Source organism: Hemibagrus wyckioides, linkage group LG29 (assembly GCF_019097595.1).
Source record: "Hemibagrus wyckioides isolate EC202008001 linkage group LG29, SWU_Hwy_1.0, whole genome shotgun sequence".
In the NCBI taxonomy this organism is placed as follows: Eukaryota; Metazoa; Chordata; class Actinopteri; order Siluriformes; family Bagridae; genus Hemibagrus; species Hemibagrus wyckioides.
Genome location: NC_080738.1, coordinates 6328593 through 6348267, shown reverse-complemented (window position 1 = coordinate 6348267; position 19675 = coordinate 6328593). Strand labels below are relative to the sequence as shown.

The window sequence follows — 19675 nt, the reverse complement described above, 5'->3', positions numbered from 1 at the left end:
CAGAGAGTTTCCTGGATTTGTATTTATTTCTGCCCACTATTCTGCCCGGCTCCCTGATTAAATCCTCTACCAGCTTTTATCCATCTGGATAACGGGCCCGGCTTGATACCTACCGCTTCCTTTAGTACCAAGCTCTCCTTCCCCCGTAACACTAATATGGCCAAACATTTTCAGACACCTGATCATATCACTCATATGTACTTGTTCCAGATGAAATCCCCCACTCCCCACCCCTATTGTTATAATTACCTCCTCTCTTCTTGGAAGCTCTCTTCTGGTTTTCCAGTAGATTTTGGAGCACACTCAAGTTCTTCCACACAACCCTTGGAAACCCATGTATTCAGGGAGCTCATTTTGTGTACAGGAGCAGTGTCATGGTGGAACAATTTTAGGCATTTTACTTCCAGTCAAGGGAAATCATAATGTTACGGCATACCAGGACATTTTATACAATTGTGTGTTTTCAACTTTGGGGAAGAACCATATAAGAGTATGATAGTCAGGTGTCCATATACTTTTGCTCATATAGTGAATAGACAGTCATTTCTTCTGCAGCATCACTTTTTTTTTTACTCACTCTAAGTTAATAAGAAAGAAAAAAACACTCATGCCTTGTTAGTGAGAAACCACAAACTTCTCTGTCCTGTGTGCAGTTGTCAGTATGAACTTTTTTCGATTTTTGAAATAGAGCAGAGGTTAACCCTGATCTTAGACCAATGGACCCTGTGTCAAAGCTTCTGAAAATGTAAATCAACAAATAATTCCGGACTGCAGAAACATATCAACTAATTTATATGATAAAATTCAGACTGGTATAGACATATAAATCAGTCTTAAAACAGGTCTCATAGCTGTGTAATGCCGTTATGAGGAACAAAAATATAATGAATTGGTGCAATGTATATATTATTATAAAACAACAAGATTATTTTGAGATTTAAACAACTGCTCTACTCTAACAAGAACATCTAGCAGATGTGTAAAATCTGCAATTGAAAAGTCTTCACCACAAGAAGCTACTGATGCCCCCTGTTCTTTGACTCACTTCCTTTACTGACAGCAGCACATTTAATCTCTTAACACAGAGATGCATCCTGTCAGTCACGTCCATACAGAGATGCAGTAGTTTCACCATTTAGTAAGCTTTTTATCGATTAAAGATGCTTCAACATTCTTCTGAGCAAGTGGAGATGGTGGTGGATATCTATGAGACTGCAGACACTGTTAGAGGTCATGACATCGACACAGAGAAGGAGGATGATAATGCAGAGAAAAGCCTAGAAGAACAACACACAGGTACAAAATATTTAAATTTGCATGGCCAAAAATGTTCCATAATGTAGAGAAGCAGTAATTTAAGCTTTTATAGGTTACAGTGAATGTAGATAATCGTGGATATCTGTGAGAATGTAGACATGTTGAGAGGAACACAAAGAAGGAAATGAGTAACTTCTCTATACTCAGCTTTTTGAGCCTTGCTTGCCTCTATTTACAAATACAGATCAACCTTGTGTTACGCTGCTAACTGCCTGTGTTTTGAGCCCAGCCATGGACAATCAACTTCAAATAAAAAAAGTACAAATTTCTGCAGTTTTATATGCATATTACACTGTCGAGTTTAAATTGCCTTTGAAAATGTCATTTACAGCATTTAGTAGAACCTCATCCAGTATAAATTACAGAATTGCTTTGCAGTCTTTATGTAACATCACCTCTGGTCTCAGGCTGCTACAGGGAGCCCTTGCCCAAGTTTTGGTCCACCAGCGAAGGAACACTTACGGGTTCCAAAACATTTAAGCGACATGTTTAAGCGGCATGTTGTCAAAACCTAAAGTTGAGGTTAATATTAGCATGCTAACAATGCGATAACGTGAAGTATCTTCTCGTCTAGAGGGATACTCATCAGCAAGAACAACAAGTGTAAAGCCAACAACCTGTCTCTGAACGTCGATTAAAGGGAAGAAACTAGCACCCTGGTACAACGACCACACATGAGCTTTAAAAAATCAGCTAGGAAACTAGGACGTAAATAGTGTCAAACAAAATTGGCAGTATTTCAGTTAGGTAAGCCTTCATGTCTGTCACCTTCTGGCTCTCCCTTTTAGTTATGCTGTCATAGCTAGTCTTGCCGGAGTCCCTGCCTGCACTTTACACATAATCTCCCAGTGTTTGACAATTTCCAGTGTGACCACTGTCTCTAACCCCTGGTCGGAGTCTCATCGCTTGGTGGTGCTCACTGATGCTGTGGATGGATCTGTGGGGACAGCTTGTGACCCAGACCACAGCCATGGACAGAGCCACTTGGAGACTTTCACACCGTCACAGATCTGCCATTTTATCTGTCAGCTTGTGACAGCAAGGAATTAGTGTCTATAATGACCTCAGAAACTACAGAGACCTAATAGTTCCTCATGGGCCACTGATTGCTGTTGTAGAAAGGACATTAATCAGTTACAGTTACATTATTTACTGTCCAGTGTCACCTAAATGAGGATGGGTTCCCTTCTGAGCCTGGTTTCTCTCAAGGTTTCTTACTACAAGGTTTACTACTGATAAGATGGTGGGGTGCAGCAGTAGCATGCAGCGGCCACTCCGGAACAAAAATGGTGTTATATCTTTGTTTTAGCCTGAATTTCAAAGTGCATGGACACCAAAGACAGTGGTGTTCATGTATATGACCACCAGATGATACTACAGCTCAGAAATCATGCAGTTACTAACCTGCATGATGATATACTCTGTAAACTTCGTGACCTCGGCTTACTGCAAAGACCAGGGCTTCAGTCCTCGGCATCACCTGATGCCGGTGGCCAGGAGAGAGGATGTCGCAAGCGGTGTTCAAGGAAGCGGAAGTGTGGAAAACGGGCGGGTGTCTGTACTAGGCTAAAAACAAACCCTAGCCAGCCGGCACTCCCCTCCATCATTCTGTCCAACGTCTGCTCACTGGACAATAAATTGGACTACATCCGACTCCAGCGAACTACATGGCATGAGTACAGAGACTGCTGTGTCTTTGTTTTCATGGAGACGTGGCTCAGCGACAGAGTTCCAGACGCCGCCATTCAGCTAGCTTGGCTAACCGTGTTTCATGCCAACAGGAATGCAGCTCTGTGCGGTAAGACTCATGGTGGTGGTGTGTGTGTTTACATCAACACGGAATGGTGTAAGGACTCCGTGCTTGTGTCTAATTACTGCTCATCGCTAGTGGAGTTTGTGACTGTTAGATGCAGACCTTTTTATTTACCCTGGGAATTCACCACCGTATTCATTATCAGAGTGTACATTCTGCCCAATACTAATGCTAAGGAGGCTCTGTGTGAGCTGTACAGAGCTGCAGAATGCGACCTGCAGAATGTTCACCCCGATGGACTGTTTATCATCGCCAGAGATTTCAATCATGCAAATCTCAAAACAGTGCTCCCTAAATTCCATCAGCATGTGGACTTCGCTACGAGATGGACAAACACACTGGATCTTGTTCACAAACATTCCCGGCGCGTATCATGTGGAGCCCCGCCCCACCTCGGCTACTCAGACCACATCTCTGTTATGTTGATTCCAGCATACAGACCACTCGTCAGATGCTCTAAACCGGTTCAGGAGCCATCTCTGCTCTTCAGGACTGTTTTGAGTGCACTGACTGGGACATGTTCAGGGAGGCTGCAACCAACGGTGACTCTATTGACTGGGAGGAGTACACGGCATCAGTGACTGGCTACATCGGGAAGTGCATCGATGACGTGACCGTCTCCAAGGCCATCACCACATGCTCCAACCAGAAGCCGTGGATGACTGCAAAAGTGCGTGCTCTCCTGAGGTCAAGAGACCCTACCTTCAGAACAGGGGATGGGCAGCCTTAAAAACAGCAATGGCCAAACTGTCCCAAGCCATCATAGAAGCGAAGCGTGCACACACCCAGAGGATCCACGGCCACTTCCAGAACAGCAGAGACTCCTGGCGCATGTGGCAGGGCATTCAGGCGATCACAAACTACAGGACAACTTCGCCTGCCTGTGACAGTGATGCCTCCCTCCCGGATGCGCTGAATGACTTCTACGCTCGGTTTGAGGCACAGAACAACACAACAGCGAGGAAGACCATCCCTCCTCCAAATGACCAGGTGCTCTGTCTCACCATGGCTGACGTGAAGAGAACTCTATGCAGAGTTAACCCAAGGAAGTCTGCTGGACCAGACAAAATTTCTAGCAGAGTGCACAGGGAATGTGCAGATCAGCTAGCAATTGTCCTTACTGACATCTTCAACATTTCCCTGAGCAGCTCCATTGTTCCAACATGCCTCAACCATCGTCCCTGTGCCTAAGAAGTCTACAGTTTCCTGCCTCAATGACTATCATCCCATCACACTCACACCAATCGGAATGAAATGCTTCAAGAGACTCATCACGAGGCACATCAAGACACAGCTACCACCCTCACTCGACCCCTTGCAGTTTGCATATCGTCCTAGCCGCTCCACGGACAATGCCATCACAACAACCCTCCACCTGCACGCTGCATCCGTGAAGCCAACAGCATTGTGGATGACCCGACACACCTCTCACACACATTCTTCACCCTTCTGCCATCTGGAAAGAGGTCCCAGAGCATTCGGGCCCTCACAACCAGACTGTGTAACAGTTTCTTTCCTCAAGCCATCAGGCTCCTCAACACCCAGGACTGAACTGTGCAAAACTCTCTTTTTTGTACTTATTGTTTTTGCACTGTCTTGTCTTTGTTCTGTTTGCACCTAGCTGCACACTTTGCACTTTATGTGGCTTGGACAAACTTAGCTCTGTGGTGTTGTTTTTTTGTGTTTGAACTTTATGTTATAATTGAATTGAAAAATCAGAGCACCCATATTTACGTGTTTCAGATGAAATCCCCCACTCTCCACCCCTATTGTTGTTATAATTTCCTCCTCTCTTCTGGAACTACTTTCATCTAGATTTTTAGCCAGGGTGTTCCAGTTCATCCCAAATGTGTTAAGTGAGGTTAGAGGCCAGGGCTCTTTGTAGGACACTTGAGGTCTTCCACACAACCCTTGGCAAATCATGTCTTCATGGACCTTGCTTTGTGTACAGGAGCAGTGTCATGGTGGAACAGTTTTGGGCCTTTTACTTCTGCTCAAGGGAAATGGTGTGACCTGTGTGCAGTTGTCAGTGAAATAGAGGAGAGGTTAACCCTGATCTTAGGTCTGTGGTCTGTGTCATACAGTCTCCTGCATAAAAGCTTCTGAAAAAATAAATTAACCAAATAATTCTAGATATACTACAGTAACATATCATCTAATTCATTCGATAGTAATAAATATGGTATAAATATAAAACAGGTGAAAAGTCTAATATCTTTGTTTAATGATGTTATGAGAAACAAAAAATTTATGAAACTGTGCTATGTATAAATAATTATAAAACAAGATTATTTTGAGATTTATAAAACTGCTAGACTCTAACAAGAACATCTACCAGATGTGTAAAAACCGCAACTCACGCCCCTAAGTGGAAATGTCCAAATTGGGCCCAATTAGCCATTTACCCTCCCCGGTGTCATGTGACTCGTTAGTTTTACAAGGTCTCAGGTGTGAATGGGGAGCAGGTGTGTAAAATTTGGTGTTATCGCTCTCAAACTCTCTCATGCTGGTCACTGGAAGTTCAACATGGCATCTCATGGCAAAGAACTCTCTGAGGATCTGAAAAAAAGAATTGTTGCTCTACATAAAGATGGCCTAGGCTATAAGAAGACTGCCAAGACCCTGAAACTGAGCTGCAGCACAGTGGGCAAGACCATACAGCAGTGGGCCATACAGGACAGGTTCCACTCAGAACAGGCCTTGCCATGGTCCAGCAAAGAAGTTGAGTGCACGTGCTCAGCATCATATCCGGAGGTTGTCTTTGGGAAATAGACATATGAGTGCTGCTAACATTGATTCAGAGGTTGAAGGGGTGGGGCGTCAGCCTGTCAGTGCTCAGACCATACACCGCACACTGCATCAAACTGGTCTGCATGGCTGTCGTCCCAGAAGGAAGCCTCTACTAAAGATAATGCACAAGAAAGCCCGCATACAGTTTGCTGAAGACAAGCAGACTAAGGACATGGATTACTGGAACCATGTCCTGTGGTCCAATAAGACCAAGATAAAATTTGGTTCAGATGGTTTCAAGCGTGTGTGGCGGCAACCAGGTGAGGAGTACAAAGACAAGTGTGTCTAGTCTACAGTCAAGCATGGTAGGGGGAGTGTCATGGTCTGGGCCTGCATGAGTGCTGCTGGCACTGGGGAGCTACAGTCCATTGAAGGAACCATGAATGCCAACATGTACTGTAACATTCTGAAGCAGAGCATGATGTCCTCCCTTCGGAGACTGAGCCACAGGGCAGTATTCCAACATGATAACGACCCCACACACAACTCCAAGAGGACCACTGCCTTGCTAAAGAAGCTGAGGGTAAAGGTGATGGACTGGCCAAGCATGTCTCCAGACCTAAACCCTATTGAGCATCTGTGGGTCATCCTCAAACCGAAGGTGGGGGAGCACAAGGTCTCTAACATCCACCAGCTCTGTGATGTCATCATGGAGGAGTGGAAGAGGACTCCAGTGGCAACCTGTGAAGCTTTGGTGAAGGTAGTGCTGGAAAGTAATGGTGGCCACAAAAAATATTAAGACTTTGGGCCCAATTTGGACATTTCCACTTAGGGGTGTTTTCACTTTTGTTGCCAACGGTTTAGACATTAATGGCTGTGTGTTGAGTTATTTTGAGAGGACAGCAAATTTACACTGTTATACAGGCTGTACACTCACTACTTTACATTGTAGCAGTCATTTCTTCAGTGTTGTCACATGAAAAGATATAAAATATTTCCAAAAATGTGAGGGGTGTACTCACTTTTGTGAGATACTGTACATGCGAGTATTAAGAAAGTGTTTCACATTTTCTATGTTTTTCAAAACCTGCAAGTCATTTGATTTAAAACCAGCTCAAAGCTCCGTGCATCACTGCATGCATTTAGTGGAAAAGGGGGAGTTTCACAGTGATGACTGGATAGAGTTACTGAGATATTTTCCTGAATGATGAGGTTGTTTAGATTAAACTGTAAATGCTAGCTATAATTTTTGAGATACTGATACATGTGTCTTTGTGTCCATTTACCTGTAGGAGGAGACACTGCATGCAGCAGGTGTTGCAGACTGACTGCAGTGTGCGTGGCGCTGCTGCTGTGTGTTCTCCTGCTGGCTGCCATCACAGTGCTGTGGATCAAATTCTACATCCTGAATACAGAAAACAACCAGCTCCAGACCAGTTACAACAACCTGACTAAAGAGAGAGACCAGTTACAGTCCAGTTACAACAACCTGACTAAAGAGAGAGACCAGTTACAGTCCAGTTACAACAACCTGACTAAAGAGAGAGAGCAGATACAGTCCAGCTACAACACCCTGTGTATAGAGAGAGTCCAGTTACAGTCAGGTTGCAACAACCTGACTAAAGACAGAGACCAGTTACAATCCAGTTACAACAACCTAACTAAAGAGAGAGACCAGTTACAGTCCAGTTACAACAACCTGGCTAAAGAGAGAAACCAGTTACAAACTACTTACAGCACCCTGTCTAAAGAGAGAGACCAGTTACAGACTATTTACAACAACCTGACCAAAGACAGAGACCAGTTACAGTCCAGTTACAACAACCTGACTAAAGAGAGAGACCAGATACAGTCCAGCTATGTCCATTTAATGCAAAGGGAGGAGAAGTACTGAGAGTATTGATATACTGATACAGGTGTCTGCTGTTTCTCCTGCTGGCTGCCATCACAGTTCTGTGGATCAAATTCTGCATCATGAATAGAGAAATCAACCAGCTCCAGTCCAGTTACAACAACCTGGCTAAAGAGAGAGACCAGTTACAGTCCAGTTACAACAACCTGACTAAAGATAGAGGCCAGTTACAGTCCAGTTACAACAACCTGGCTAAAGAGAGAGACCAGTTACAGTCCAGCTACAACAACCTGACTAAAGAGAGAGACCAGTTACAGTCTAATTGCAACAAACTGACTAGCGAGAGAGAGCAGATACAGTCCAGCTACAACTGTAACGTCGCGAGTGCCTGCTTAGGCAAATCTGCGGTTACTGGCGTGCCTCTTTATAGTGCTCAGCCCAGCACAGGCAATTAGGGCTGATGCACGGCACCTGTGCATGCTGTTATATAAGCCTCAGGTTTTCACTCACTCGGCGTGCGGACATAGAATCTGTGCCAGGTATCGGAGGCAATAGGTGCCGAGAGGTAATTTGGTAATTAGAGTTACACTCCTCTAAAGTCGTTGCTAGCGATATTTAATAATCTAAAGAACATATAGAAAGTTATTTACTGGTGTGGCAGGCTGAGAATCAGCCCACTGCCACTTCCTATCTATCAAGCCAGACCCCTACTCGGTGAGGGAACTGCTTAAACGGCCAAAGCTTGCCGTGACAAGCAGGCTCTCCCCCTCACCTTGTGGCGTGTGTGTGCACTGTCTGACGCCTTCCCAACCCATCTTTATTACACCAATCCCCGATTAGATTATATGGCCTGATAGCGTAGTGGGTATTGCGTTGGGAAGTCCAGTGTGGCGTTGAACCTCCTTGGGTTGCGTCCTGCTTCGGACAGTTTCTTAGGTTTGTATTTTTGTTTGCCTATTTCTGCTCATTACTCTGCCCGGCTCCCTGATCGAATTTTCCATCTGCTTTCATCCATTTGGGTAACGGGTCTAGCTAAGTGCTCACCCCTCACTTAGTGCTGAGCCCTTCTTCCCCGTAACAACAACACCCTGTGTATAGAGAGAGTCCAGTTACAGTCCAGTTGCAACAACCTGACTAAAGACAGAGACCAGTTACAGTCCAATTACAACAACCTGGCTAAAGAGAGAGACCAGTTACAGTCGAATTACAACAACCTCACTAAAGAGAGAGAGCAGATACAGTCCAGCTACAACACCCTGTCTATAGAGAGAGTCCAGTTACAGTCCAGTTGCAACAACCTGACTAAAGACAGAGACCAGTTATAGTCCAGTTACAACAGCCTGATATTTTCTGATTCATGTAAGTAGCTGATGTGTGTTAAATTTTCTGCTTAACAGTTATATGCCCTCAGTGGAATTCCACATAAGCATCTTGAATCTGGGAAATTAGGATTTAAACTCACAACCTCTCACGTGTCACTCCATGATCTTGGAATGAGGGTAATCTTCTTAATATTACTAACAGTAATAGTTCTTCATTAACACTAAGTTACCTCAACTAACTACTAGTTAATTACAAACCAATAGGTAGTTACTGAGTCTTAAGAGGTTTCACATTTCTGCTGGAGGACTAGTAGCTGACTAATAGCTGTTTTGTAGATTTTTAAATGTTTTTCTCATACTCTATAACCTATGCGGAGAAACAGAAATCATGGCTGTACAGAAGCAACAATACTACTACTACTACTACTACTACTACTAATAATAATGCAAGATTATGTGTTTTTATCTCTGTAAATTTCCTCCAATGATCTCTGTAGGGAAATGGAGGTGTTTCAGTTTTAACTCCAGTTTTTATGTCATATCTAACGAGATCAAGAGCTGGGTGAATAGCAAAAACCACTGCAGGGACAAAGGAGCAGACCTGCTTATTATAAACAGCAAAGAGGAACAGGTGAGAGAGACAGAGAGAGAGAGAGAGAGAGAGAGAGAGAGAGAGAAAGTGAAGCCTTTTTCATTCTGTTGTAATTTACAGGAGTTCATTGGTAAACAGCTGGGCAATCTTGACACTTGGATTGGTCTGAGTGACAGAGAAAAAGAGGGAGAGTGGAAATGGGTGGACAGTACACCACTGACCACTGCGTAAGAAAATATTTCCCTGTTTTTAATGTGCAATAACATTGAAACATTTTTAATGTTCTGCTGTATGAAAAACTACGAAGCTTATTCCGTGTAAGTACATTTCAGTAAACAGAGGCTGAGAGGATTCAGTTAAATGTGTGGAATTGAATGAAATTGAATCTGATCTGAGTATGTTTCTGATTCTCTTGGTTTCAGGTACTGGGCTGACAAGGGACCAAATAATAAACATGATAAAGACTGTGTTGCAATTTATGCTTCAACTAATTATACCTGGCATGACAGGAAATGTTCTGATAAATTACCATGGATCTGTGAGAAACCTCAATGATGTTCATCATTTCAAATGGAAAGTGCTTATACATAAATTGTGCTAAATATATCCAATATAAAAAGACAATATTTTGATGATAATTGTGTTTCAGTGTCTGCTTTTGTTTTCTCTGTAATCATTCACTGATACAAAGTGGACATGTTTTTTCCCACAGATTTACTCTATATTTTTTACGATACGATTCTGATGCAATAACTTTGTAGATCATGAGGATTAAGGCAGTAGAATTGAGATAATTGTATTTAAAGTCCACCTCAGTGTCTCTGACTCTGTTAATTCAGCATAATCTTGAGCTAATCTACATTAATCTACAGAGGTCTCCAACATGTCGATCTGAGTATTTTGCTTAAAGATTCATAGAATATATACAATATTGATCAAGTCAAATTAACTCAGTAAACCTGTTTAAGTTTCATCCTAATCAAATTCACAAATGTCCCCCCCTTTCTAGTGTTGTACCGAAATCTGTCTCCACAGACAAATCACACTCCTCCACGTGTGCATGCAAATCACGCAGTTTAATACACAGTTCAACACAGCCGTTCATCAATCAGATTCACACACATGAAGACCATTTATGGAAGCATTATATAAACTTGAATCTATACAATACATTTACGATGCTTCCCGAGCAAAACTTGGGAACAGATGTGTGATCAGTCTGAAGGTGAGCAAGCAAGGGTGTGTATATAATGCGAAGTGAAGTCCGGTGCGGTCATATTTGTGGCGCATTTTGGGAGTTTGCTGAGTTTACAGACATCACAGAGCTCCCCTAAATGGCTCACCGTGGGATTAGCATGATGATAACCTAAGGAAACATGCAGTGTGATGGTCTAATATGGCCAAACGTTTTTAGGCACCTGTTCAGAGCACTCACCTGTACTTGTTCTAGATGACAGTCACTCTAAGTTAAAAAGATATAAAAAAAAAAACAAAAAACACTCATGTTGTCATTTTAGTGAGAAAACACAAACATCTCTGTCCTGTGTGCAGTTGTCAGGGTGAACTTTTTTCGTTTTCTGAAACAGAGCAGAGGTTTATAGTTTAAAGATGCTTCAACGTTTTTTTTTGAGCGAGAGGACATGGTTACGGTTATCTATGAGATTGCAGACACTGTTAGAGGTCACGACCCCGACACAGAGAAGGAAAATTCTGATGCAGAGAGACGCCTAGAAGACCAGCATACAGGTACAAAAGATTTAAGTACAAAATGTTCCATTATGTAGAGAAGCAGTAATTTAAGCTTTTATAGGTTACAGTGAGTGGTGTAACTCCCCCCAGTAAGTGCACGAGCACAAGGATTCTCTGATGACTGGCGATTTATTGACTGGTTCATAACCAACCAACTCAAGATGCCATGAGAAATAAATACACAAAGAATAAAGTAAAAACAAAGAATATAAAACACATAAATAAATTAAATAAATAAATGTTGTCTTTGTAAACATTTTACACAGAGTTAAGTTCATGTTAACAGCTTAACGATAGCATGTATAAAAATATTGTTCTCTTTCACACGGCGGTACAATCCACAATAATCACACATAATATAAATAACAAACTCACTTCACTGGCTGCTTGTTACCAAAAGGAGAACTTAATCATGCATCTGACGTCATTTGTAACTTCGGATAAGTGCAATATAAACATTACATCATGAACATTCTTTAACTTTCCATGCGGTACAAAACATATATCTTCCTGAGTCACTATGCGCTCTTTTTTCCTAATAGAAGTCTCTACTCAAAACAGCACTTTACTAAACAGTTTCAAATTAAAAGTTCCCAACAAAACACTTTAACAGTAATTCAATGAACAAGAAATACAAACTGACTTCTCCGTCAGTTACAAGTGGAGATGATGGTGGATATCTGTGAGAATGCAGACATGGTGAGAGGAACACAGAGAAGGAAATGAGTAACTTCTTCTCTATACTCAGCTTTTGAGCCTTGCTTGCCTTTCTGTTTACAATTAGAGATCAACCTTGTGTTACTCTCCTATCTGCCTGTGTTTTGAGCTCAGCCATGGACAATCAACTTCAAATTATAAAATTTGAACAAATTTCTGCAGTTTTATATACATATTATACTGCTGAGTTCAAATCGCCTTTGTAAATGTCATTTACAGCATTTAGCAGATCCTCATCTGTTAAGAATTACAACATTGCTTTGTAGTCTTTATTAAAAATGCTTTTTTCATCACACAGTAGTTCACTAGGTCTGTGAAAAATAAAACTGTGAAAACAATTTATATTATAGCCATAAACTGTAATCAAAAGCCTCAGCTGATACCATTGGTACCATTATACTTTTATTTTCTTACAATATTATTAAATAAACATGAAAATTAGTTAATTGGCATGGTTAAAGTAATTTCCTTTTCTGGTCTTCTCTCATGTGCTCCTAACTGTCTGTGCACTTTCATAGTTTTGTGGGTATCACTTAATGCAAATGAGCTGTGTCAGGAACACTAGTGATCAACATAAACATGAAAGTATGAAAAAAGTGTTTCATGTTTTCTATGTTTTTCTAAATATTGCAAGTCAGTTTCATGATGACTTCAGACTTCAGAATCACTGCATGCATTTAATGCAAAGGGAGGAGAAGTACTGAGAGTATTGAGATACTGATACAGGTGTCTGCTGTTTCTCCTGCTGGCTGCCATCACAGTTCTGTGGATCAAATTCTGCATCATGAATAGAGAAATCAACCAGCTCCAGACCAGTTACAACAGCCTGACTATAGAGAGAGACCAGCTGCAGTCCACTTACAACAACCTGACTAAAGAGAGAGAGACCAGTTAAAGTCCAGTTACAACACCCTGACTATACAGAGAGACCAGTTACAGTCCAGTTACGAAAACCTGACTAAAGATAGAGACCAGTTACAGTCTGGTTACAACAACCTGACTAAAGATAGAGACCAGTTTCAGTCCAGTTACAACAACCTGACTATAGCGAAAGACTAGATACAGTCCAGTTACAACAACCTGACTATAGCGAAAGACTAGATACTGTCCAATTACAACAACTTGACTATAGCGAAAGACTAGATACTGTCCAATTACAACAACTTGACTATAGCGAAAGACTAGATACTGTCCAATTACAACAACTTGACTATAGCGAAAGACTAGATACTGTCCAATTACAACAACTTGACTATAGCGAAAGACTAGATACTGTCCAATTACAACAACCTGACTATAGCGAAAGACTAGATACTGTCCAATTACAACAACCTGACTATACATAGAGACCAGTTAAAATCCAGTTACAACACCCTGACTATAGCGAAAGACTAGATACTGTCCAATTACAACAACCTGACTATAGCGAAAGACTAGATACTGTCCAATTACAACAACCTGACTATACATAGAGACCAGTTAAAATCCAGTTACAACACCCTGGCTATACAGAGAGCCCAGTTACAGTCCAGTTACAACAACCTGACTAAAGTGAGAGACTAGTTACAGAAGGAGAGAGAGGGATACCACAAGACACTTTGTGATTCATGTAAGTAGCTGACGTTTGTTACATTTTTTGTATTAACTTTTATTTAATCTGGGGAATAACGATTTAAACTCACGTCCTCTTATCACGTCCTCTATCATGTTAGAATGAGGAGAATCTACTTAATATTGCTAACACTTTACACTACTGTCCCATAACTCATAGGTAACGATGCTAGGAGTGAGAAAGAATAAATGTATAGTTCATCATTAACAGTATGTTACTATCACTAACTACTAGTTAATTACTAACAAATAATTAGATATTGAGTCTTAAGAGGTCTCACATTTCTCCTGGAGGACTAGTAGCTGACTAATGGCTGTTTTGTAATAAAACAACTGATTAAATGTTTTCTCATATTCTATAAGCTATGTGGTGAAAAAGAAATCATGGATATACAACAACAACAACAACAATAATAATAATAATAATAATAATAATAATAATAATAATAATAATATTTTTAAAGTTGATGTTAGTTTTGTGATTCTACTGAATATTGAATAGATAGATAGACAGACAGACAGACAGACAGACAGACAGACAGACAGATAGATAGATAGATAGATAGATAGATAGATAGATAGATAGATAGATAGATATGTAATTGTCTAAGAAAAATAAACATGTGAAGTAAAACAAATAATACAAGAAACTGTGTGTTTTGATCTGTAAATTTTCTCCATTGATCTTTGTAGATAAATGGAAGTTTATTAGTTCCAGCTCCAGTTTTTAAGCATGATGAGATGAAAAAAATTTTTATGTCGAATGAGAAGAAGAGCTGGGAGGAGAGCAGAAAGGACTGCAGGGACAAAGGAGCAGACCTGCTGATCATAAACAGCAAAGAGGAACAGGTGAGAGAGAGAGAGAGAGAGAGAGAGAGAGAGACTAAAGCCGTTTTTATTCTCCTGTGATTTAAAGGAGTTCATCGTTAAACAGCAGGCAATTTTGAGGCTTGGATTGGTCTGAGTGACAAAGAACAAGAGGGAGAGTGGAAATGGGTGGACGGTACACCACTGACCACTAAGTAAGAAAATATTTCCCTCTTTGTAATGTGCAATACAAATAAAATCATCTTAATTATGTTCTCCTGCTTGAAAAGCTATAAAGATTATTATCTTTTTTTATACATATTGTTCCAATATGCATTTCAGTAAACAGAGACTGAGAGGATTCAGTTCAATAAGTGTAAATGAAGGAAATTGATTCTGATCTGATCTGATTATGATTCTCTAAGTTTCAGCTACTGGGCTGAAATGAGTGGTGAAATGATTCATTAAATGAATCAATGATGTGTATCATTTTAAATGAAAAGTGCTTATATATAAATTGAGCTAAATATATACAATATTAAAAACAATATTTTGTTGATAATTTCAGTGTCTGCTCTTGCTTTCTTAGTAATCATTCACTGAAACAAAGTGCACAGAGACTGTTCAAGTTTTTTCTTTATCTATATGTATTGTATATTCCTTATAATTCTGTTGTGTTAAATTTGTAGAATCAGAATCAGAAAAAGTTTTATTGCCAGGTACAGCAAAGGGTCAGCAAAGAGCACTTTACCATACTAGGAATTTGTCTTGGTGTCAGGTGCAAACATATACACAGGTATGAAATGTCTGTACAAATGTACACAATTTTAGAAAAGAGCTAGAATACGTTAAATAAATACTGTATAAAGTGACTTGCATGAGAAGTAGTGCAATAGAATGTAAAAAATGAAAGTGACTGTCCAAACATTTATACAGATGTGAGGTATCGAGAATGAGATAAGTATTGTGTACAAAAATGTGAGTTTGAATGAACAGTAGTGCAATTTAGAATGTGGAAGTGAGTGTCCGGGTTGGGGGGGGCATCTGGGGGTAAGTGAGGCACTGTTCAGCAGGCTGACTGCAGTGGGGAAGAAACTGTTCTTGTGGCGTGAGGTCCTGGTCTTAATGGACCAGAGCCTCTTGCCAGAGGGGAGGGACTGAAAAAGTTTGTTTGTGGGAGGAGAGGGGTTGGCTGCGATCTTGGCTGCACGTCTCTGGGTCCTGGAGAGGTACAGCTCCTGGAGAGATGGGAGACTTCAGCCAATCACCTTCTCAGCAGAGTGGATGACATGCTGAAGCTTGGCCTTGTCCCTGGCTGTAGCTGCAGCAAACCAGACTGTGATGGAGGATGTGAGGATAGATTCGATGATGGCAGTGTAGAAGTTCACCAGCATCTTCTCAGGGAGGAGAAACTTCTTCAGCTGCCACAGGAAATACATCCTCTGCTGAGCCTTCTTGGTGAGGGAGCTGATGTTCTGCTCCAACTTAAGCTCCTGGTTGATGGTGGTTCCCAGGAAGCGGAATGACTCGACAGATGTCACCGGAAAGTCATAAAGGATGACAGGGCGGATGGGGGCTGGGTCCTTCCTGAAATCCACTATCATCTCCTCTGTCTTGAGAGAGTTGAGCTCCAGGTTGTTCATGCTGCACCATGACACCAGATGGTCCATCTCACTCCTGTAGGCAGACTCATCCCCATCAGAGATGAGGCCGATGAGGGTGGTGTCATCAGCAAACTAAAGGAGTTTGACAGACTGGTGACCAGATGTGCAGCTGTTGGTATACAGGGAGAATAGCAGAGGAGAAAGGACAGAGCCTTGGGGAGATCCAGTGCTGATGTTCCAGCAGTCAGAGACATGCTTACCCAGCCTCACAAACTGCCATCTCTCTGCCAGGAAGTCCATGATCCAACTGCACATGGAGTCAGGCACATTCAGCTGGGAGAGCTTGTCTCTAAGTAGAGCTGGGACAATCATGTTAAACACAGAGCTGAAGTCCACAAACAGTATCCTGGCAAACTGTAGTGGATCGAGGACAGGGTCTGTAATGTCCTTGAGGTAGGACAGCACGAGGCGCTCAAAAGACTTTATGACCACAGAAGTCAGGGTGTGGAGATGTGTGGGTGATCCAGGTATGGAAGTGCAGGAGGGGGGGCTACTGCTGATCAATGGCTGGTGTGGGGAGGATTGGGGGAGGTCAGGTCTGTCCCATTGTCTTTCAAAGCGGCAGTAATAGTCATTCAAGTTGTTGGCCAGGTGCAGGTCGTTCACAGATTGGGGGGCTCTAGGCTTGTAGTTGGTGATTGCCTTAAGCCCTTTGCAGACAAAGGCGGAGTCGTTGGTTTGGAATTGCTGTTTCATTCTTTCATCATGCTCTGCTTTAGCTCTTCTCACCTCCTCGCTAAATCTGTACTTAGCCTTGTATTTTCCTTTGTCCCCACTTCTAAATACGGCCTTTTCTCTGACCTAAGCTGTCTGAGTTTAGCTGTGAACCAGGGTTTGTCATTGTTATAACTCACCCTGGTGCGTGATGGAATGATGCTATCCTCACAGAAGTTAATGTAGGACATCACAATGTCTGTGTACTCATCCAGACTGTTGGTGGCAGATCTAAAACGTCCCAGTCTGTACAATCCAAACACCCCTGTAGTTCCCCCACAGCCTCACTGGTCCACTTCTTTGATGTCCTCACAACAGGTTTGCAAAGTTTGAGTTTCTGCCTGTATGCAGGAATCAAATGCACCATGATCTGATCAGAATGGCCCAGTGCAGCATGGGGAACAGCACGATAAGCACAGCTGATGGTGGTGTAGCAATGGTCCAGTATGTTCCTCTCTCTTGTCAGGCACTTAATAAACTGTTTGTATTCGGGCAGTTCGTGGGAGAGATTACCTTCGTTAAAGTCTCCTAGGACAATAACCAAGGCGTCCGGGTTTGTCCTTTCCACACGCGGTATCTCGTCAGCCAGCACACGCTGCGCTTCGTGCATATTGCCTTGCAATGGGATGTAAACATCGACGAGAATGAATGAGGAGAACTCACAGGGAAAGTAAAAGGGCTTACAGTTAATGGTGAAGGCCTCCAGGTCCAGGGAACAGAGTTGAGACAGTAGACAGTAGATTATAATGATCAAAGCATTATAATTGAGATAATTGTATTTAAAGTCCACCTCAGTGTCTCTGACTCTGTTAATTTAGCATAAACTTTAGTTCACTCATCATTGTTTTATATCTTTTTGCTTCTAGAGTAAAGGGTCTCCAACACAGAGTAGCTCACCTAAAGGTTCATAGGATATGTACAAAATTGATCAAATCAAATTTACACAATAAACCTGTTTAAATTTAATCTCAATCAAATTCACAGAAGTCCCAACCCTTTCTGGTGATGTACTGAAATGCCTCTCTGTTGCCCAGATGCAGAGTGTGCTTGGCTCACGGTTGTAGTGGCCAAAACTATTCCTTTGGGTCTGCTTTACATGAGACATGTTTCAACTCTGGCTCATGAGCAGGGTTTTTCATCCCTGCAGACACCCTTTTCAAGGTCACAAGGGTTATGCATCATGAGATTCGCACCCTTCTTATGTGGAGAGACTGTGGTTGCTCACCTCAGGCTGTAGCAAAAATGACTGTTTATACACTATATGACAAAAAGTATGTGGACACCTGACCATCATGCTTTTATATGGTGTTCCCCAAGTAAGAGATGCACACACACCTAGCCATCGACGTGATGTAAAAGAAAACATTATTTATCAGAGCAGGTCACATTCTTCCATTGCACCATGGTCCAGTTCTGATGCTTACGTGCCCATTGTTACAGCTTTCGGAGGTGCATAGGGGTCAGCATAGACACCCTGACTTGTCTGCAGCTATACACAACAAACTGTGGTGCACTTTGTATTCTGACACCTTTCTACCAAAACCAGCATTAACTTTTAACAATTTGAGCAACAGTACCTTGTCTATAAGATTGGACCACATGGGCCAGGCTTCACTCCCTATGTGCATCAGTGAGTCTTGGCCATCCTTGACCCTGTCGCTGGTTCACCACTGTTCCTTCTTTGGACCACTTTTAATAGATACTGACCACTGCAGACCAGGAACACCCCACAGCTGCAGTTTTGGAGATGCTCTGATCCAGTGGTCTAGCCATTTGGCCCTTGTCAAACTTCTCAAATTCTTACTCTTGCCCATTTTTCCTGCTTCTAACACATCAACTTTGAGGACAAAATGTTCACTTGCTGCCTAATATATCTGACCCACTACAGGTGCCATGATGAGGAGATAATCAGTCTTACTCACGTCACCTGTCTGAGCTCATAATGTTATGCCTAATCAGTGTATTATTAAATAAACATGAAAATTAGTTGCTAATCAGTGTATTATTAAATAAACATGAATATTAGTTGCTAATCACTGTATTATTAAATAAACATGAAAATTAGTTGCTAATCAGTGTATTATTAAATAAACATGAATATTAGTTGCTAATCACTGTATTATTAAATAAACATGAAAAAGTGCTTATACATAAATTGAGCTAAATATATCCAGTATCAAAGACAACATTCTGATGATAATTGTGTTTCAGTGTCTGCTATTGTTTTCTCTGTAATCACTGGCTGATACAAACTGCACAGAGACTGTTCATGTTTTTTTTTCTTTATTTCATAGATATATTGTATATTTCTTATGATTCTGATGCATAAACTTTGTAGATCATGATAATTAAAGTAGTATAATTGAGATTCAGCATAAACTTGAGCTTACTACACTGTATTATATCTTTTTGCTTCTAGAACAGGGGTCTCCAACATGTCACTCTGAGTAGCTCGCCTAAAGTTTCATAGAATATGTAAAAAATTGATAAAATCAAATTAATAGTTAAATTTACAGATGTCCCAGTGTTGTCCCGGTGTTGTACCGAAATCTGACTCCACAGACAAATCATCCTCCTCCACGTGTGCGCATCACACATTTTAATACAGCCGTCCATCAATCGGTTCCACACACAGCTAGCACCAAGCCCGTACATAGGAGAATTATAGAAACTTAAATCTATAAGCATAAATTGAAGTAGTTTGTATGAAGGATAAAGAAAATACATGGCAGATCCATTGAAATAAAGCTATGATGCTGCCGAAGAAAACCCTGGGACAGGTGTGTG

At 41.5% G+C, this 19675-nt stretch overlaps 1 protein-coding gene and 1 pseudogene across 1 annotated transcript; both read left to right on the top strand.

Moving 5' to 3' along the window:
- Positions 1-1118: 1118 nt before the first annotated feature.
- Positions 1119-9857, top strand: LOC131348880 (C-type lectin domain family 4 member M-like). Its single transcript, XM_058384072.1, has 4 exons — positions 1119-1296; positions 7156-7751; positions 9486-9665; positions 9747-9857. The coding sequence occupies exons 1-4, from the start codon at positions 1161-1163 to the stop codon at positions 9855-9857; spliced, it is 1023 nt and encodes a 340-aa protein (XP_058240055.1). The 5' UTR covers positions 1119-1160.
- Positions 9858-10390: 533 nt separating this feature from the next.
- Positions 10391-14729, top strand: LOC131348879 (C-type lectin domain family 4 member M-like; annotated as a pseudogene).
- Positions 14730-19675: the final 4946 nt, after the last annotated feature.

Bases quoted from the DNA above. Each gene is read 5' to 3' on its own strand.
- LOC131348880 (XM_058384072.1), top strand. From the start codon at position 1,161: ATGCTTCAACATTCTTCTGAGCAAGTGGAGATGGTGGTGGATATCTAT. The intron at 1,297-7,155 runs GTACAAAATATT...TACCTGTAGGAG, and splicing joins CCTAGAAGAACAACACACAG to GAGACACTGCATGCAGCAGG. The intron at 9,666-9,746 runs GTGAGAGAGACA...TGTAATTTACAG, and splicing joins TAAACAGCAAAGAGGAACAG to GAGTTCATTGGTAAACAGCT.